The sequence below is a fragment of the Anarhichas minor genome, unplaced genomic scaffold (genome assembly GCF_050575085.1).
Source record: "Anarhichas minor isolate MPS153535 unplaced genomic scaffold, ASM5057508v1 ptg000021l, whole genome shotgun sequence".
Classification (NCBI taxonomy): domain Eukaryota; kingdom Metazoa; phylum Chordata; class Actinopteri; order Perciformes; family Anarhichadidae; genus Anarhichas; species Anarhichas minor.
In genome coordinates this window covers 4,356,434-4,378,591 of record NW_027466467.1, presented here as the reverse complement: position 1 = coordinate 4,378,591, position 22,158 = coordinate 4,356,434, and the positions used below count along the sequence as shown (strand labels likewise).

The 22,158-nt window shown below is 39.6% G+C and overlaps 1 protein-coding gene and 1 long non-coding RNA gene across 2 annotated transcripts; both read left to right on the top strand.

Annotated features, from left to right (window-relative positions):
• Window positions 1-355: 355 nt before the first annotated feature.
• Window positions 356-5,311, top strand: LOC142954785 (uncharacterized). The gene is made up of 3 exons (XR_012955751.1): window positions 356-3,840; window positions 4,114-4,218; window positions 4,769-5,311. It is a non-coding gene; the product is annotated as an uncharacterized LOC142954785 (long non-coding RNA).
• A 9,889-nt stretch (window positions 5,312-15,200) lies between these two features.
• pnp4a (purine nucleoside phosphorylase 4a) lies at window positions 15,201-21,409 on the top strand. The gene is made up of 7 exons (XM_076096081.1): window positions 15,201-15,223; window positions 17,214-17,377; window positions 18,270-18,373; window positions 19,671-19,846; window positions 20,090-20,280; window positions 20,916-20,995; window positions 21,260-21,409. Exons 1-7 carry the CDS (start codon window positions 15,201-15,203, stop codon window positions 21,407-21,409), a joined length of 888 nt encoding a protein of 295 aa, XP_075952196.1.
• Window positions 21,410-22,158: the final 749 nt, after the last annotated feature.

Genomic DNA, 22,158 nt, shown 5'->3' with positions numbered 1-22,158 from the left:
AGTATTATAATGCAGTATACGAGGTTTTCCTCTGGCAGTAATACTATTATAATGCAGTAGATATGAAGTTTTCCTCTGACAGTAATACTATTATAATGCAGTAGATATGAGATTTTCCTCTGACAGTAGTAGTATTATAATGCAGTATACAAGGTTTTCCTCTGGCAGTAATACTATTATAATGCAGTAGATATGAAGTTTTCCTCTGACAGTAATACTATTATAATGCAGTAGATATGAGATTTTCCTCTGACAGTAGTAGTATTATAATGCAGTATACGAGGTTTTCCTCTGACAGTAGTAGTATTATAATGCAGTATACGAGGTTTTCCTCTGGCAGTAATACTATTATAATGCAGTAGATATGAAGTTTTCTTCTGACAGTATGTAATGTATATGGTATTATTATTGGATAAGGCTTTAAGCATTAGTGTTCATCACTTTAATGTTGAAGTTTGTAAAGGTGGAGCTCATTTTAACGACTCGATGTACTGCTGGGTAACTTGTGCTGTTACATCATAATTTATATGTTATTTGTATTTGTTTACTTCAATCTGAATGTGCAAAGTAACTAAAGGTATCAAGTAGATGTAAGGGAGTAAAAATGTAACATCCTTCTTTAGTGTAAGGAGAAGTAGCAAAAAAAAGTACAATTACTTCAAAATTGTACTGAAATACAGTACTTGATATACTTAATTTCCACCACTGAGGATAGCTGACACTACACATGATTACAAGTTAACATAGTTTGATTCTTGAGATATGGTAACCGCTTCCTTGTTATGCGAATGAGCGATACTATCACTATAACACGTTCATTTAACCTGAGTCACAGCTTCTAGATTGTTATTGCAGCTCAGTTACAGAAAGTATTTGGAGAGCTAACATTTAGTGCGACACCTCTTTTTAGTTTACTACCAAAACAACATTTTCTGTGAGAGTGTTTACCAACAACAATTATTCCATTAGCAAGTTGTGTTAAGAAGTTATATTAGCAACCATGTGAAGAAGAGAGGAGGATATATGAGACAGTGAGACAGTGATGATGCCAGCAGCTGCAACAGTCAGAGATTTACTTTAAAACAGCTGATAGTTATATATATATGAAAGGTTATTACATCATATATTAGATGTGAGGTTAAATTCTCACAGTAGTAGTATATAATGCAGTAGATATGAGGTTTCCTTCTGACAGTAATAGTATTATAATACAGTAATAGTATTGTATGCATTAGATGAGAGGTTTTCTTCTGACAGTAATGGTGTTGTAATGCAGTACATATGTTTTTTCCTCTCATGGTTGTAATACAGTAGTAGTATTATATTATATTATACATAGTATTATATTATACAATAGATGTGAGGTTTTCTTCTGACAGAAATGGACCCCTCACTGTCTTGTTTATAACACCTGAACAGGTGACCTGCAGAGCTGCAGCCAGCTGCTGACCTCTGACCTTAATCTGTGGGTCTGAGGCTCAGCAGCTGCTCACTTCACCTGTTCGCCAGAGTTTGTTCCACATTCAGACACGTGTGACACGATTTGCCTTTTTCCAAACTGGGTTTCCCTCGCCTGTCTCGCCTGTCTCGCCTGTCTCACCTGTCTCACCTGTCTCACCACACAGGTGAGTGACCTCGTGTCCGTCCGCCACTTTGATCCAGACTGAAATATCTCAACGACCGTTTGATGGATTGTCATGAAACGACAAACATTCATGTGAGGATGAATTTAAATAACTTCCATGTTGATCTCCTGACTTCGGATTATGAGTTGATATTATACAGAATAACTTCTAAAATATTGCTCATGTGCGATATCGCAAATCATATGAAAAAAACTTTAATATTTCCTACTGTATTGCTCAAAATTAACATCCTCATCTTAAAGGGAAATGTTGACATATATTCATAATATAATATAAATATATATATTAAAAAATGATTGCAGTTATTTGCAAAGTTGTCTCCCTTTCTGCTCATTTACAACATTTTTGCTAAAAATCTGTTTAGATGAACTTAAAGACAAGTGGCTTGGACAGCAGGTAAATGGTCTGAAATGATTGGCTCAGAGCGGTGCATGTGACCCACGTCAGGTGTATAGTTAAGACACCTGTTGTTCGGTCAGGTAATGTGGTTTGTCTCCATTTTTGTAAATAATTGCAGGTTAAGCACAGGTGTAATGGATTCATTAATGATGGTGCTGTTGTATTTAGTGTCAAGGCCATTCCGGTGAGCCCAGCATGCACAATACAAAGGCACCTGGGCCAAGTAAATGGAACGGGGTCGTAGTTAATGTTTTTGTGTGCAGTAATGTCAGTCAGTATATAGTGTTCACATGGACATATGGACATGTGAGACATGTGAGACATTAATCTCCAGCAGGAAGCACAGACAGACGCCTGCTGCTCTAACGGAAATGAGGTTATCTTCATTATGTAGATTTACTCTGTGTGTGTGTGTGTGTGTGTGTGTGTGTGTGTGTGTAGTCAGCTCTGCTCTGATTGGACAGATTCCAAACGACAGGTGGAGAGCCCAACTGACCTGGTTACACACACACACACAGCAGGTTATCTCTACATGGTTAGTGTGTTTTTACGCCACATGATGAAATATTGAAGAAACAGAGGATGATGAACACTGTGTGTGTGTGTGTGTGTGTGTGTGTGTGTGTGTGTGTGTGTGTGTGTGTGTGTGTGTGTGTGTGCGCGTGTGTTAAACTTTACTGTCTCTTTCATAACCAACGTGATGAAATCAGAGGCCAAGTGTCTGACTCAACTACGGCCCGCCACGAGAACACACACATGCTGAGAAACACACACACACACACACACACACACAGACATACATGTTGTCTTTCACACTGTCCTCGTTTTCAGGATTATCACCTGTGCTGCTGTGATGTTTAACTTTTGATCGCCACCTGAGTGAGGCATGGTGTGTGTGTGTGTGATAGTATGTGTGTGTGCTTTAAATCCATTTCCATTTCCTCTCTCTCTCTCTCTCTCTCTCTCCCTCTCTCTCTCCCTCTCTCCCTGTGTGTTTTGCTTCAGGGCATCTTGAATGTGTGGAACAGAGGGAGCTTTAAGAGACCGTTTAAGCTTCAGGGGGATTCAACGTCACGGTATCCTCGAGCGTATTGATCCAGTGTTTTAAAGACAGATTAAACCAGCTAACACTAACGTTTCCGATAGAAAAAGATTTGTCTTTGGGTTAGAAAGCTAAGCTGGTACTGCGTGACTAGACAAATACCTTACTGCCATGTGGGCGAGTTAGTCTCACCTGTTTAAGCCCAACTCACCTCCAGGAGTTTTGAAAGGAGACATATTGTGCTCATGTTTACATGCTTTAAAGTTCATTTTTCACACTGTCTGTGTGTATATACCTGTATAACCCGTATTCAGTTTTAGCACTTTTCAACTGAATTGCAATGCAACAGCTTGGTTCCATGTTTACTTCCTGTCAGCTGAGGGTTGTGTATATTTCTCCATGAATTGAGCGTTTTGATACTTTCACAGTATTCATATAGCACCGAGACCAAGATGATGATTTTTTTTAAAAGATCTGAAAATCTCACAATATGAGACCTTTAAGTTTTTGTATAGATTTACCGGCCATTTTTGCACGTGGTCACATGTCATTTTAGAATGGTTCAATTTACACTCAATGACCATAAATTAGACTGGAATGTGCAGCATTCTACTTTATCTACAAGTCAAGAGAAAAATAGAAATACTTAAACTCACCATCTTGTTTTTTTTGCAAATAGTGAACGGAGGAGACGAAGAATGACGCCGTGGTGGAGACGCCGTACACGGCTCTGGTAGCGACCTATCAATCACAGTAAGCCCGCCCTAAAGCATACCCTGCTTTATGGTCTGTTTGACTCTAAATGGACCATCATTTACTAAATGAACATCATGCTGTGTTGAAGAAGACTTGAAACTAGAGATTGAGACCATAAACTCATGTTTACAATGTTTACTGAGGTAATAAATCAAGAGAGAAGTAGAGTCATTTTCTCATAGACTTCTATAGAAGTGTGACTTATTTTTGCAACCAGAGGAGTCAAGAGAATGCAAGTTTAAAGCTCTCCACATTGGCTTCACTTTTCAGAACTGGTGGTTGACGCCTGCTTCCTGTCCGGCTGCATGCACATATTTTGCCTGTGCACTCATTCCTCTTCGTCTGAGTCTTCCACAAGCTGCTTACAAAATAACAGTTTGTTTTTTACGTTCATAATTATAATTTTGGGGGAGTGGCTTTGGAGGAAGGACTAAAGGGACGGACTGTCAGTGTTGAGGACTTGAGAACTTTCTTGCTAGATTTAGCAACTTTTGGAGTTAATGTTGCTAGCTCCTTACATTGGAAAAGTTGGCAACATTGGGCTGGATTTTCCAGTTGGATACTTTCAAAATGTAGACGCAGGAATGTCAGACATCAGCCTACAAACAGAGCAGAGTCTCTGTGGTTCAGGTACGAGTGTCATTAACTTCTCTGATACTTATCTGATACCAGTTCTCTTATTTCTTACTGGAAAGACAAACCTCACCCCCAAGTCTGTTGAGCTGGGATCAGTTCACAATCATCTAAATTTCATCTAAATCAGTGGCCCTGCGTCATGTCAGCTGAAGTTAAACACATAAACACACAGATGTACAGCGCTGCAGACACTTCTGTTCAGTAAGGAGACTCTGCACCAAGAGCAAGATGAGCACATAGCTAGCTGTTGTTAAATACATTTATCATATTTAATATTTTTCACTGACAGGAGGACGACATCTGGAGCAGTTCCTGCAGAATGAAGATTAAAACTTCACCTGAGACGGAGTCAAGAGTACTTGAGAATATCTATTTTATGCTATTCTATACAACTAGATTTCAGAGGCAGATATTGTACTTTTTCCTCCACTACATTTATTAAACACCTTTAAGTTACTAGTTACTTTGCCGATTCTGATTTATGATAAAGAAATATATATAATTAACAACTAAATTATGATGTGATATTATAGATTTAGAAAAGAATGTACAAGCTACCCAGCTGTATATAAAGTAAATAAAAGTAGCTCCACCTTTACCAGCTGCAACATTAGTGATGACGTATTGTATTTAGCTTGCTTAACCAGATACATAGTAAACCAGATGGTGAACATGGTAAACATTATACCTGCAACACATCGGCCTGTTAGCATTTAGCTTCAACCATCGCTCTGCCTAAGAACCACTAGCATGGCTGTGGAGTGTTTGATTTGTGTATTAAAGTTTCTAATTTCTGTCATTCAAATAAAAATTAAGAGTTTTTTTGTTATATATGAAATCTGATCTCATCTCAACTTCTTCGGTTCAGTCTGTAATCTTCCACCACACACACACACACACAAACACACGCACACACCCGCACACACACACCCGCATACACACACACACACACACACACACGCACACACACACACACACAAAAAGGTCACCAGGGATGATGCAAAACTGAGATAAGAAGAAAATTAGCCTGTGTGTGTGTGTGTGTGTGTGTGTGTGTGTGTGTGTGTGTGTGTTAGAGAGAGGGGAATACATCTCTATAAACACACACACATGCGGTGAGGCCGGCCTGGGATTGTCTCTGTGATGAAACCAGCAGTAATGTCTGCTGTTGGCATGACGACTCCATCCACTGTGACATGACTCTGTGTGTGTGTGTGTGTGTGTGTGCGCGGTGTTTGTGTGTGTGTGTGAGATGGGGAGTCTGACCTTTAACCTCGTCACTGTGTCTGTTAAAGAAAGAACTGGAATGTATTTTGGAGTCCCACGTCCACACATTGTATTCTTAATATTCTTGATATTATTAATAATAAGAATAATATATAAAATAATATAAAATAACAGCAGCGTGTCTTAAAGAACAGCTGGTGAGGATCTTTTGGAGCATTTAATCTGTTTTATTGAATTCTGTATATTTCCTCATTAAAGCTATTACGGTTTTGATTTTCTTTAAATTAGGCTAAGGGCAGAAAAAACAAGATGTTCAGGGGGCGTTAAGTTGCTTTTTAATGACTGTAAAATGTCAATCAAAGCTGCATTTTGAAACTGAATTTAGATTTTTTGTTGTAGTAAATGTTTCATCGGAGGCGTCACTTTATTTTCATGTTAATAGTGTTTTTATCCTGTATTGTGAAGCTCTTTGTTCAGATATGATAAAGGAAATCTTTGATGATCATTCTGACGTTAATATCAGTAAAGCATGTAAGGACACAACGATAAATAGAATTGTTTTGCTTTCGCACTTTTTCATTGTCGGCTTGATTGATATTTCTGGTTTTGTGCTAAACAGAGTTTTAGTTGTGACTTTTCATCTGTTTGCAGTTTTATTCTTCTGGCCCGTTGACATTTCTGGGATTCAATTCCACTTTTTTTTGCTTTAACTGTGCGACTCCTTTAAGTGCTGATGAACGCGTGCAATCAAAGAAAGAAGAAGTTACAGTTTTACCTCAATCAAGATTTGCCTCAAAGTCAAACGGCGCACTAAAACTGTGTCTGAGACATTTTCTGATGTTGTATAACACAACGTCTCTCTGCACCACCGCCCGAGAGCTCTGCCTGCTGCAGATGAACTTGATGATGTTCCTGTCTTCTTTGTCTGGGTGTTATCTGTGTCAACAGGTGTGACTCACCTGCAGCTGCAGGGCTCGACCTTCCAGCAGGCCGGCTAACTGTCCCTGCTTGTCGGCCTCCTCGTGGTTTTGGGCTACCCTCCTGTTTTTTTTGACGACTTATGAATGAAACAAATGAACCTCTCAACACGACTCATCGTCTTCATGAGCATCTCCCCAGGTGTGTTGCATCAGCAGCTAATTAAGCATCACATTCTTTCCCCCCCTGTGACCCTCAAATCTCTTCCTTATTTACCAAAATGAAGCAGCATAATATCATCATCATCACAACAGCGGAGAGCGAGCGTTTGTTCTCATCAGACGGGTTTAGAAAAAGATCTGATGGATAAAGATCTGCTGCAGCTCAGTGAACAACCAGCGTTCACATCTCATGAGATGGATGAAAGTGAGGGGGAAGTCTCTCTTGTTAACGGCTTGTGGGAGGATTAAAACTCTGTGCATTGACAATACAACATCATATCCATTAACTTTGTAACGGTCTTAAGCATAGACTAGAAGAAGTGGACGTAGTCATCCTGATGTCACCCATTGGTTTGTAGACTGCCGTTTTGAAGCCTCGAGTTCGTCAATTTGGCCGTCGCCATCTTGGATTACGGCCGTCGCCATCTTGGCTTTTTGCAACCGGGGAACGGCAGTTACTATATTTTGGAGTGCAGAGGAGTGACTCAGAGACGCCGTGGTTGTCTATTTAACTCTGAATGGGACCACAAGTTACTAAATGAACATCATGCTGTATTGAAGAGGAGTCATTTTCTCATAGACTTCTATACAATCAGACTTTGTTTTGCAACCAGAGGAGTCGCCCCCTGATCGCCAGAAGAGGAAGAGAGAATGAAAGTTTAAGACACTCCCACATTAGGTTAGTACTAGTACTAGGCCAGTAATTGAAGGGGTAACAGTTCATGTGGTGCCTCTTATGTTCTGTAACTGTAGCATGGTGGAATTAGCCTGCTAGCTAACTAACACTTTCGGTTTTCCATATCCGTCTGGTGACCTGTCAACGTGTATCCCGACTCTTGATGTTTTTTGTAAGAGTCAGACTTCCAGATAACAAAACTAGAACTTTCCTGAAACAACTTGAATTAAAAACATTCCAACGTGACGAAACTGATTCTCATCTCGGTGTGATGTTGAACATTTCTTTTGCTGTAAAAGACTCCAGGACGATAATGCGATTCGTCGGTTGGACTGATTTTTTAGTTTTTTGTCCTCACTGACTCGTTGAGTAGATAGTCTGACATTTAAATCTTCAGTTGATTAAGTTTTAATGACTTTAATAAAAAAGAAGGTCAATGAAAGTGTTAAATACATAAAATAAATGATAAATGAAACGTTTGTCTGAATTTTCTAGACGAGAAAAAAGTTTAAAGTTTTCAGCATCAAGACGAGGGAGTAAACACTATGGCAGTTTGTAAAAACCTAAATAAAGTAAATATAGAAGAAACATCAAATATTTATTATTATTATAACTCTCAAATGTGTATGTGTGTGTGTGTGTGTGTGTATCTGTATGTGTATGTATGTGTGTGTGTGTGTGTGTGTGTGTATCTGTATGTGTATGTATGTGTGTGTGTGTGTGTGTGTGTGTATCTGTATGTGTATGTATGTGTGTGTGTGTGTGTGCGTGCGTGCGTGTGCGTGCGTGTGGCCGTGGTTTCATTGCTCTCCTGTGCAACCATCAAATGCAACTTGAGGCAATACCATACACACACACACACACACACACACACACACACACACACACACTCTCTCTCACCCATCTCCAACTGAAGCAAACAAAACAAACAAACACACACTCCCTCCATCACCATCCGGCTGCTTTCTGCCGTAACGAGGTGCAATCAACACGCAATGCTGACCAACACACACAAACACCCACAAACACTCCCACACAACCCCCCCCCCCCCCCACACACACACACACACTGAGGCTGGTTGAAAGATGAAGTCAGCATCTGATTGCAGAAGAGTTACAGAGTGTTGACTTGTTCCTGAGTGTGTGTGTGGGTGTGTGTGTTGACCTCGTACTGCCATGATGTCACATCCATAACAGTTGCATTAACAGCGGCAGCCATCTTCACGTCCTCTCACACACAGACACACACACACACGCACACACACACACATTGAAGTTTCTAACATTCATGCAATGAAGTGAACTCAAACGAAATCAAAGACATTTTTGTTTTTCATCTATTCATTTTCAATGTTATTTTTTATTTAATTCACTCGACAGTGAACACTGAATGATATAAATTCACCTGGAACTACAGTTCAGACGAGATGAGAAACTAAATATACAAACAGAAATAAACACACGGCTGTAGCGACCACTGAGGTTAATATTTTTCTGGGGATTTGTGTTGCTTTTAATTGTTCTGACATTAACAATTAAAAATAGATATTTAATGAATCCTATCAAGTTTATTGTCACATATACAATCAAACCCAGTACAACATGAAGTGAAACTGAAACTGTTAGATGCCTTTCCCCAGCATTAATCCAACAAATAGATTAATAAAATACAAATGAAACAGAGGCACAATATAGCCTGTAATGAGTTAAAAAAAATTCAACCAGTACATAATAATATATGCAATGTAAGGTGATGACATCCGTATAACACGAATGTATGGCAGGTGGATGAATTATAAATCATGTGTAAAGTCCTCAGTACAGTCTCGGGTTCAGGACTCGAGTGGCCGAATGAAATCCTCCTCATCCTCGCAGTATTCTTCAGACTAATCATATTTCAATTCAACCACTTTTAGACAAACAAAAATTAAATATAAAATTCATAATGTTTCAAGTCTCCAGGCGCTCTGTAGGATTCAGAAAACATCAAATCTAAATGTTGTAGGTCGTCGTGTTGTGAAATTAAATTGAGACACAATTTAGCGAAGAGAAGAGTGTGATAAAGTATGAAAATAATTAACTCCATTATCAGGTTAACTTCATAAGGAGCATCGGGAACACAGCAGGTTGAAGTCTAATGATGCCGATGATGACTTCTAACTGAAATCTGAAAGATCTGTTGTTGCTGTCAGCTGATCAAAGTAAATGTCACTTTCTCGTGTTGTGATAAGCAGTGCTGGGCCGTAACAAATCATAGTAATTGATTGTTTAAAAAATAGATTAGAGTTAACGTTTTCCTCTTAACATAACAAATGGAGGTCATGAGATGGCAGCATTTTGATTCGCTGTTACAGTAAATATATAAACAGTTTAAAACCGATTTGCATTTAGGTGCTCAGTATCAACACAAACACACTTTTATTCAGCAGCATAAATACGAGTTTAAATATGCGTGTGTGTGTGTGTGTGCGTGCGTGCGTGTGTGTGTGTGTGTGTGTGTGTGCGTGTTTGGGAATTGCACAGAATGTCTGCATGATGCAACACACACACACTCTTTGGTGATGAATGACACTCAGATGCTCCAGAAAGTGAAGGACTTTAGTCAGATCACACAAACTGTCAACACTCTACTGTGACTCTACTGTTACAACCCAGTTGATTTATGTACATCGGACTCGTATAAACTCTGATCTGCAGCCGTGTGATTAAAGTTCAGTCTGTGTTTGTTTCTGTCTGATTCAACAGGACTGAATGAAATGTGAGGAGCAACTTTCAGCCACCAGAGGGAGACAAACTCCACCAGCTCACAAGGTAAATCTGGATGACATTCTAGACTACAAAGTGTCTCTCCTTCATGAAATGACTCTACACTCTAAACAAATGTTCCTCACTTCGCAAAAATGTCCTCACTTTGCAAAAATGTCCAGACAGTCCCGTGTGAGAGAGGCAGAAAGTCCTGGTCTTGTTGAAACTGTAATACAATCCAGTGGAATCCAAACGTGTGACCATGAAGTGATGATCACAAGTCTTCAAATATAATTCTGTGTGTGAGTTTAAATGAAACCCTGTCGGATTGTGAGGATCTCTCTATTCATACAATCTTCCTTATTCCTAAAAAACAATCACCTCACAATCCTCCTCGAGCCTGCAGCTTCTTAAGGAACTTATATTTCTACTCCACAATCACAATATGGATGACATAATTTATTACGTCACATCTCAACCCCTGAGCTTTGAACTTTGACCGTCTGTCACACCCAGTAAAACACACACACGTGCACACACACAAACTGCTCGACATTAACAAAACATACGTGAAGACGTGAACATTAATAAAACCACGATGTGTGTCGCTACATTTAGTGCACTTTTAAATTATAGTATTAAAATAAAAATGTGTCTGATTTAACACAGTACGAACTAGTCATACTTAGATAAGTCAATGTAGGATATTATTATTTAAAGTTATAGTTGCTGCTGTGTCATTCAGACGTCACACTGAGCCAGAAACAAAATACAACCTCCTTCATCAGTCTGTGAAGCAGCAGACGGTCTGAGTCGACTCTCTGAGAATCTGAAATATTCTCTGACGCGGTCAAGATTTTACTCACTCGCTTTGTTTTTAGAGACACGCGTCACTTCGACCTCCTTACAGAGACAGAAGACGTTATGACCGAGTCCCCGAGAGCAATGAAAGACACAACTTTTATCTGTTATTAAAACATGCAGAGCTCAACAGACTGGGCAACATTTATGTTTTTGACTAAACATTGTTGGTGTTTGCTGTGAGTGTTTAATGTAGTGGTGCAATGTAACCAAGTACATTCACTGAAGTACTTTACTTAAGGTGTACAAGTACCTTCAACAATACTGTATTTGTTTAAGGTACTTGTACTTTTACTATAAAGGGAAATACTGTCCTTTTGACAGAAAATGACCCTACTTCTCAAATGATTTATTTCCTTAAATAGACCATAAAGTCGGGTATGCTTCAGGGCGGGGCTACCTTGTGTGATTGACAGGTCTCTACCTCGGTGTGGGAGTTGTCTGTGTTTTTCCTCTCACAACTTTAACAGTGTGTTTTCCATTCATGGAAGTTAATTGTAACATTTTGGTCGCCTAAAAACGTTTAATTCAGCGTTCGGTTAGCTCCACCCTCTCGTTACACTTCTGGTTGCGAAAAACCAAGATGGCGACGGCCACGATGCCGTACTAAAGGCCTTAAAATGTTCTCAAACGACGGGTGACACCACTGTGACTACGTCCACTTCTTATATAGAGTCTTTGTAAAAATCCCAGAACTGTGAGGATGATGAGGGTGTTGTCCCTCATCGTTCACACAGGATGAACAATAGGAATCTTTACTACGACTAGTTTAACTGTGTTGTGTGAAGCTCCTCTCAGATATTTTCTGGCCTCGTCGAGCTGAGGCAGCAGGAGTTAAAGTATACGCAGGACACGACAGACTGCTCGTACTTCACATAGGTCCAGGAATGCCAAATGTCTGAATGACATTTAAGTGGACACGGTCACATTTTTCACATTTCGACTGAGGTGAAGGAACGCAGTAATGTTGAGCGTTCGGCTCATTCATTCGACATGTGACGGAAAAAAAGTCAAATGACACAAATTGATCTGTTATTTAAAGCTGATCAGAATTCTTTAAAATAAACTTGGGGATGTGGTGGAGAATTATTCCTGTCCTCTGCCCCCCAAAACACCCTTTTGATGATTCATTAAAGTGTTTAATTCAAAATGGTGACGTTACATTATTTGTAAATTAGGTGAAGTGACTCCGTGAAGAACCAATAATGAGCTGTGTTTTTTTTTTACTTTTAAAATACCAACAAGACTAAACAACCAGTCCTCCAAATTAACAACAGTGTCACGGCAGTTCATGAAATAGTCAAAAATCGATTAGTTTCATGTACAAAAACACGAATTGTCTGTTTTTTTTCGTGTTGCTCAGACAAAATGACGTTCAAATTTAAAAAAAGTTAGCTTTAGGCAACAAAACCACTATTTCCCCACCTGCCATGATACCGGGCTGATATTAAGGTTCTGATCTGACTTTATGTAAAACGAGTAATTTGTTTTTATATACATAAACTGTATATGTATCATGTAAAATACCAGATGTTGTCCTCAATATAACTCTGTGTGCCTCTAACCACCAGCTGTGCTCCGTCCATAAACCTGCTAACCAGCTTCCACATGGCTCCTGTTAAAACACACACACACACACACACACACACACACACACACACACACACACACACACACAAAGATTGATTTGTCACGTGAAACTTTTTTCTCTCCTCAATGTGACCTCTGAAGTTTTTTGTTTTTTTAAATTCTCTGAAGATTTTTGTATTTTTTGTAGTCGTGACGAGTTGATTTTAGGTTTTAATTCTGGACAGAGTTGTGTTTGTTGTGCGCTCGGTAGCTCTTCTGGTAGAGTGGGTTAGCCCCAGGTCCTTACTCCAGCGGCCTGTCTTCAAATCCTACTCGTGGCCCTTAACTCTCCTCCTTTCTTCACTGTCACGATCCATTCAAGGCAAAAAAGCCCCAAAAATAAATCTTAAAAGAATATGTGTGTTTAAAAATCTGCCGGTGAAAATGTACTGAGGCTTTTCTAGTTTGATGGACTCACAACACAAACGCACTGTAGCGTGACTTCAAAGAGGGACCAATTAAGGCTCACTTCCTGTCAGTTTGCACGGCCCCTCTGGTTCCAGTCCAGCTCTGGTCCTCGTCCAGCTCTGGTCCTCGTCCAGTGGACCCACATGAGCCTCATTAGCAGCTGATCAGAGCGGCAGCAGGGGAGCATGTGAGGTGTGTAACCGGTCATGAGGCTCGACGCAGAGTTTCAATTACTGTAAAACAGAACGGGCCGGCGAGCTGCTGCTCATTAAGCCGCCACATCTCGGCTCCGATTGGCTGAATCAAGAGTTTTAGTCGGGGGCTGGCGGTCGTTGATCGGTTCAGGTCGACAAATTTAACTTATTAACTGATGCAAACGTGCTACACGTTGATTTATTTTAAACCTCATTTGAAACTACAAGTACACTTTGAATCGCTGACCTGCTAGCTGATAGGCAGCTATTGATACTTGGCACATTCAACCACACGTGTTGAGTTGAATCCTTTAAAATGAAGTTACAAGATAAACATGAATGGCGGATTCTTCAAGCAAACTAATAAAGTACAAACAAGCTAGCAAGCTGATAGCCTCAGTGATAACCTGCTGTGTGCGAGCAGGTTGTAAAGGTTGTTAATGTACACCTGAACAGTCACATTATCACCTGCTGGTGAAATCTATAGGAGACCTTGAGGTTGATCTGTTGACGGTGTGGCTTTGGGAGAATTATTGATCAGTGTACTAGTTTTTCACTTATCAACTATTGACCCCAACAGGACTCACTGCAGGTTCCAGGAAAACAGTGAAGACACCAAGACGTTATTGGTCCCAGTCAAGAAATAAACCTAAAACGCTGCGTAAAACTTCAGTTTTTGTACAGGTTTAAACAAACTAGTGCAAACTGTTCAACACAGCCGTTCAACAAAGGACACGTCTGTGTGTCCTTTGCACCCGGATATTTATAGGCAATGTAACACGTTAATTAATGATTTTCAGAGGTGGAGATATGATGGATTTCATCTGTTGGACCTCAGAGTTCCATTGATAGAAAGTTACTCTAAAATGTGCAGTCATGCATTCAGACTTTTACTTATAACTTTACTAACAAAGTACCAAAAGTAAAAGTACTCGTTATGCAGACTGACAGAATCAGAATCATATATATTATTACTCCATTATAATAATTGATCAGTGGCTGGCCTAAACAGAATCACAAATTTTATAATTTTATAATTTTTCTTAAATACACTACATGTATTATAATTTATGAACACATTAATGTATCAATTAAATTGATACATTAATGTGTTCATGGTTCATTTTAATTACTTCATAGTTTGTGGGTTCACTACTGAGGATCAAAAAAGTCTTATCCACAATAATACCTCAGAAGTTATTTGTTGATTTTATTTTTGGATTATTAAACACAATCTGTAAAGTTCTAAACGTAAAATAAAAAGTTTTTTTTTAAATGTGACGGAGTAAATGTAGAAAATAGAAAAAAACGTAAAGTGCAACAAGTTCATATTGTGTCTGTAAATATTTGTTTTCTTCTTCTCCAAACTATCCATTCATATACGCACAGTTAACCTCTGACTGTGTGTGTGTGTGTGTGTGTGTGTGTGTGTGTGTGTGTGTGTGTGTGTGTGTGTGTGTGTCTGTGTGTTGGGCATCAGAATCAGAGTGAAAACTGAAGTAAAGTCACGTTACTGTCAGTGGGGGCGTGATGCAAGAACAGACTTACACAATTAAAAAGAAAAAAAAATCACACGCACACACATGTTTCTACAACGCAGAGTCTCCATTGGCTGCAGCTGATGGTTGTCGACCAATCCGGAGAATGTGACCGGTGAATATGTAAGCTGATCGTGTTGTCGGCTGGCCGCACTCTGACTGTCTGTCCCTCCATCACACACACTTACACACACAATCACACACACAGTTAGTGACGGAAACACACACACACACACACACACACACACATCGGTCTGCTCTGTATTCATCATCATCATCATCGGTTGTCTGTCATTCATCCATCATGCACAGCAAAGAACAAATCAGGTAAGAAAACTTCTTTATGACATCTTATTACCAATGTATGTTTTATTGTTTTATTGTTGTTTCATTATAGTGTATCAACGTCCTCTTCCTCTCATTATAGCAATAGACCAGTGTTTCCTAAAGCTTTTGGCCTATGACCCGTCGTCACTGCGTATTTCTACTGTGAACAGTTCAACCAAAACATTTTTTTTTTCATAAAAGGTACTATTATTCAGTTATTCACAAGAAAAAATGAAAAAGAAAAAATCCTTATAATGTTTTCTTTCTGCTTTCTCGTCCTGTTAATCAGTTTATGACCCCTCAGATTAATCTCAGAGCTTCTTGTTATTGTTAATAACCTGCAGTTTACCGTGTTATTTCATTGTATGAACCAGATATCAATAAAATACTTGGTGGTTCCTACTGGTCCTTAAGAGGAACAATATTCTACCAAAACGTTGGATTAAAGTAAGAAAACAAAAAGGAGCTTTGGCAAAATCACAGTATTTAGAAAAATACTTAAGAGTATAATTTATTTTTATTTTCCTCTAAAATGCCAAATTGTTTCTCCCTTGTTCCCTATAGTCTTGTTTTCTTCCTCTGTGCCTACATTTACGTACCGGTGGGAACTGAAAAGTATTTTTATTAGTACTGGATTTTTACAACTAAATTCACTGTAAAACGCCGGCTGTATAGAGTAAAGAGTGTATAGTTTCTTTAAAGTACACCCTGTAGCATTTAGAGGGATCTACCGGCAGTAGTGGAATAAAATATTAATAAGTATATCTTCGTGTCAGCCACCGTAGTTGACGCGACTAACACACGGGAGAAGTTTTAGTTAATTGCAGTCTACAACTTTACCGCTTGTTGCCAACAAATCCTTCACACTGCAAGTGATATCCTCAACTTTAGAAACACAACCATGTATCTATCCTATAATGTTTTTGTCAAAATGTTTCCTGAGAAACCAGGTTTTGTTCGTCACTTTGACATAAATACTACAACACCCATGATCCTCGGCCACCGTTGGAAAGAAACCAGAGTCAGAGTCGTGAATCAGAGCTGTCGTGCTCTTTCGTTGCAGTTGTGAACAAATCGAGACGCCAGAGTTGATGAATTCTGTTTAACTGGTTTAAGCGAAATAGCTCCAGCCTGTTGCAGCTCTATTAGCCCAGATTCTGACCAGTTGCTGTGGCAACCTGTGGAGAAATAAAAATCGTCCGGCACATAATCCCACGTAATCCGGCAAACTGACGTATTCACTCTCAGATTTTGTACGGATCAATGAGAAAGTGTTAGTTCGTGATATTTAGAGGTGGTGTTAGGTTTGTGACCTTTGGACAGAGACAGGCTAGCTGTTTCCCCCTGTTTCCATTCTTTGTGCTAAGCTAAGCTAACCCGCCCGCTGGTTTAAGATTTGTATTCATGAGATATGAGAGTGGTGTCCATCTTCTCATCAGACAGCGATTATGCCAATGTCCCAGAATGTCAAACTTTTACTTTATTCAAAGACAAATCATTTTGAGAAAGGAAAACACTGATATCAGTGTGTTTGTGACTGCTCAGTTGCACATTATCTTGCATTTCATCCTGATACTTCATGTCTTTTGTCACACGTAAACACGACAGTGTTTCCAGCCGGACAAGAAGCACGAGCATTCAGATGATGATGTAAACAAACTCATGGTCTAATCAGATTATATGATTCTAACTGAATGTAAAGGTTATTATAAAGGTTTTCCTTGTAGAGTTAAAGTGTGACAACCTGCTGGTTCCAGAATTATTTTCTATTCTACGCTATTTAACCTTCTACGAGTTCAACGAGTTCAAAATAAAAGGATATTTACACCGGGTTAGAACTCTGATAGTGTATTTTTCATTGCACTGTTTCTATAATTGTATTTTGGTGAACATGACATCTAAGGACTTTGCAGTGGAGGTCTTTGTGTATTCACACTTAAAAAATGATCCCTAATTTAATAAAAAAATCTCCTCTTCTTCCTGTCTGCAGTCATGACGAATACCAGAAGACAGCTGATTGGCTGAGGTCTCAGACTAGGCACCGCCCCGAGGTGGCGATCATCTGCGGGACCGGACTGGGCATGCTCGCTGACGCGCTCAAGTGTCAGGACTCCTTCGCTTATTCTGACATACCGGGCTTCCCACTGAGCACAGGTACTCTGAATATACACTATTTTAATACTCTCAATATTAAATGATATTTGATGAGTAACTTCATTACTGACTGACAACTGTAAACAGTGCAAAGCTGTTCCCCACATATTTATTCACATATCTCTTACATTTACTGATAAAAACAACAGTCTGTAAATTAAGATATTTTCATTTCATGTATTGATTAACAGTCCATGTTTTAGTATTTAACTTCTACTTTCTATACAACCGTTGAATTCCTCTAAAGGACCTAAGGAGTCCACATTTATAATCAATGCCCTCTGTTTTGTGAGATATAAGATTAAAATTGATGTTAAATCGTCAATTGTTCGTCTGTGTTGAATTCACAAACTGTTTGTGTTTTTAGTCCACAAAGCTGAGCAGACTGCGGATCAAAGAACTGATCGAAAAGAGCCGACAAAGATCGTTGCTCAATCAGACAAATATTCACCAACCTCCTCAAACTGAACAGCAGATGTAGACATGTGTAAAATGTTTGTTTTCTACTTTGTGAGAAGCTATTTATATTTGAACCATTTAGGCCCTATTTTACTGTCTAATTTTTCTGTTTCATTGAGACACTTCCTTTCAGCTTTATTTTGAGCTATTAATGCTTGGAGGACAGATGTAGACAGATGTAGACATAAGCAAAATCAAAAAATATAACTGCACATGCAAAAAAAAGAAAGAAAAACCAAGATTGTCTGCTTAGCCTAGCTTAGCACAAAGACTGGAAGTTGGGGGAAATCGCTAGCATAGCTCCACCAAACAGGAAAATAAAATACTCTGAGGTTTACATGTCGATTGTTGTGTGTCAATTAGCATCACTATGTCTCTCACCTTAATCCTGACTCTGTGCGTGTGTGTGTGTGTGTGTGTGTGTGTGTTGCAGTGCAGGGTCATGCAGGTCGTCTGGTTTTCGGGGAGCTGAAGGGAAGGACATGTGTGTGCATGCAGGGTCGCTTCCACATGTATGAAGGACACTCACTCTGCAAGGTACACACACACACACACACTTTTAACTAACATTAAAGGAATAGTACAACATTCTGGGGGATAAACTTTATACATTGATGTCACTCTCATGTGTGTACGGTGAATATGAAGCTACCACCAGCGTCCTGCCAGAGACAAGAAACAGCTAGCTGTTTCTCCCTGTTTTAAGTCTTTATGCTAAGCTAAGTTAGCCGTCTGCTGGCGGTGGCTTTATACTCGTACTTCATTCTGTTTTGGAGGCAGTGAGGGTCGAATGAAAGATTGAGTTGCATCATGAACAATGAAGGATCCAGTGTTTCTGGAGTTTCTCCACCTCTGCTGCTCAATTTGGGCAATTATTTATTAAACACGTCTCCTGTGAGTCTCTCGTTAACTTAAACCTCATCCGAACTTCACCTGTCACGTTCTAAAACTCAGTTCAGCTCTCCCAAAGACAAAAGCGCACACACACACACACACACACACACACACATCCGTGTTTCCCAAAGGTTAAGAATATACTTGTGGTAATTTTGTCTTTTGGAACAACTGTCAGTGCTGTAGAAAAGTATCACATATTTTCAACCAATTCACATGATTAACGTTTCTTAGTAATACAAACAGAGCAATAAACAATAAATACACACACACACACACACTGCATGTGAGCTGATTAAACCTTTTCAGTCACGCAAACCTTGGTGTAACACACATAATGCAGCATGAGACTGAACTTGATCTGTGTGTGTGTTTGTGTGTGTGTGTGTGTGTGTGTGTGTGTGTGTGTGTGTGTGTGTGTGTGTGTGTGTGTGTGTGTGTGTGTGTTTCTGGGATATAAAGGCAAACAATACCAGCATTGAACAGCCTGCTAAAAGGCTGCATGTGATCGAACTCATGCATGACTTGAGCTGGGTTCCCAAACTCCGAAACACACACGCACGAACACACACACACACACCCACACACAAAGTCTCTCTCTCTCTCTCTCTGGTGTGTCTGTCCTCTAGTTGGCGCTCTAACTGATACAATTGTGGATTATGTAATTGCTGCCTGAATGTTTTAAGATTAAAAAAAAACATGACCTTATATTTTAGAGACAAATGATTACCATAGTTATGACGAGATACTTGTCTGTCTGTCTGTCCGTCCGTCCGTCCGTTTGTCTGTCTGTCTGTCTGTCTGTCTGTCTGTCGGTCCGTCTGTCTGTCTGTCTGTCTGTCTGTCCGTCTGTCCGTCCGTCTGTCTGTCTGTCTGTCTGTCTGTCTGTCTGTCTGTCTGTCTGTCTGTCTGTCGGTCCGTCTGTCTGTCTCCTCATCAGACGACGTTTCCAGTTCGAGTCTTCAAGCTGTTGGGGGTGAAGACTCTGATCGTGACAAACGCTGCCGGCGCATTGGCCGACGGCCTCCAGCCCGGTGACATCATGATCATCAAAGACCACGTCAACTTCCCCGGATTGGTCGGTCTGAACCCGCTGACCGGACCCAACGATGACAAGTAAGACACACCCGTATATACATATACATATACCTGTGTTGTTTATCGTTTTTTATGTGTTTGTGATGAAGCTGGTTGTCTTATTTATTTGTTTGTCACGCAGTTGTTTTTTTAATTTTTTTTGTATTGTAACGTTTTATTTGTGAAACACGCAGTCGATGTAATTAAAACAAAGTATTGAAGTTTGACGCTTTGTTGTTGAGGGTTTTGTTTCAGTTGTTGTTTATTATTTGTTGTTTACAGGTTCGGGCCTCGTTTCCCGGCCATGTCAGCCTGCTACGACAAAGACCTGCGTTGCCTCGCGATGGACATCGCCAAGCAGCTGGGCGTGTCCGGCCTGATGCAAGAGGGCGTGTACGCCATGGTGGGGGGGCCAAACTTTGAATCCATCGCTGAGGCCAAACTGCTGCATCAACTCGGAGTGGACGCTGTCGGTAAGACACACACACACACACACACACACACACACACACACACAGAAACCAGACGGATGCTGCAGCGTTCATTACAAACACAATATAAAGAAAAAACACTGATGATTTAGCAGAATTACTCACAGTATTATCATCACAGTGTTTGTCTGTATTAACAGTAACATTAGTATTATTCACAGTATTATCATCACAGTGTTTGTGTCAGTATTAACAGTAACAGTAGTATTATTCACAGTATTATCATCACAGTGTTTGTGTCAGTACTAACAGTAACAGTAGTATTATTCACAGTATTATCATCACAGTGTTTGTGTCAGTATTAACAGTAATAGTAGTATTATTCACAGTGTTGTCATCACAGCGTTTGTGTCAGTACTAACAGTAACAGTAGTATTATTCACAATATTATCATCACAGTGTTTGTGTCAGTACTAACAGTAACAGTAGTATTATTCACAGTATTATCATCACAGTGTTTGTGTCAGTACTAACAGTAACAGTAGTATTATTCACAGTATTATCATCACAGTGTTTGTGTCAGTACTAACAGTAACAGTAGTATTATTCACAGTATTTTCTTCAGTACCAGTCGTACTGTTGTGGTCTCGGTAACGTCAGGTGTTGTGTGTTTACAGGTATGAGTACGGCTCCTGAGGTCGTTGTGGCGACTCACTGCGGTCTGAGAGTGTTCGGCCTCTCTCTGATCACAAACAAGGTAAACACACCGATCAATACGTCAACGTTTCGATCCATTGTGACTGACACAAAGTCACAAATCAACCTGATTATTAAGAGCGATCAACTCCACCAGCTATTAATTGATTACTTAATCAATGAATCAATTGCTTTATTGATTAACTGACATGCTGATTTAATTGAATGATTAACTGACTCAGTGTGATATGATGTGACAGTGTTATATAGATTGATTGATTGACCGATTGATTCACTGATTCATTGATTGATTGATCTGTGTCAGGTGGTGAAGAGCTACGAGGACTCGGACAGTGTGAACCACGAGGACGTCCTCGAAGTCGGCCGGCTGCGCTCTCAAACTGTGCAGCAGTTAGTGACCGAACTGATCAGCAGGATGGATATCAATAATAACACCACCAATAATGCTGTCTGAGCACACACACACACACACACACACACACACACTGTGTATGTATATTGATTGTTGTATTTACAACATTTTCTAGAGCTTTTGCGTATTTCATTGTCCTTCATGTTACTTTGTCCTTTTGCTGTAATAAACACTTTATTTATATAAACCTAATATTTCTCTATCGGGGTACATTTGAGTGTAAGTATTGATGTATGATATTTTATCTGATGGTGCTTTAATATAAAAAGATATGAGACAAAGATTTTTTTCTAAAGATTCTTCTCTTGTACATTTTATTTTGTAAAAACATTCACTGCCTTCCTGATCAACGTTAATCTGAATAAATAACATGCTGACAAACCGCTTCCTGTTTCCTCCTTGTGTTGAGCTGTCGTGTGATCGGCTGCAGTTCCTCTAATGTCCACTAGATGCTGCTGTGATCAAACTCTGACTGTAGTGAAGTGAATGGGAAGAACCCCCAACCTCTTCAGGGACAATAAGGACAAAACTAAGACATAAAATAAAAAATAACTATATATGCAACCAATAAACAGTATTTTGAAATGGCAAATAAGAACTAAGGGTTACACTCCTGTCACGCCTGCCATCACTAAGCAACCATTGACAACAATCGATTTGAGGGGGCAAAAAACGTGACATTTGAACAGCTTCTTGCTGGACTTTCTCTGGAAAAGGCCAATAATCGTTATTGGTAGAAATTAAAGGTTTCTTATCTGAAGATGCTGCCAGAAAAGAAAGGTTTCCTGTCA

Coding starts and splice junctions, on each gene's coding strand:
- pnp4a (XM_076096081.1), top strand. CDS start 15,201: ATGCACAGCAAAGAACAAATCAG. Junction 18,374..19,670: donor AAGGACACTCACTCTGCAAG/GTACACACACAC, acceptor TCTCCTCATCAG/ACGACGTTTCCAGTTCGAGT. Junction 20,996..21,259: donor TCTCTCTGATCACAAACAAG/GTAAACACACCG, acceptor GATCTGTGTCAG/GTGGTGAAGAGCTACGAGGA.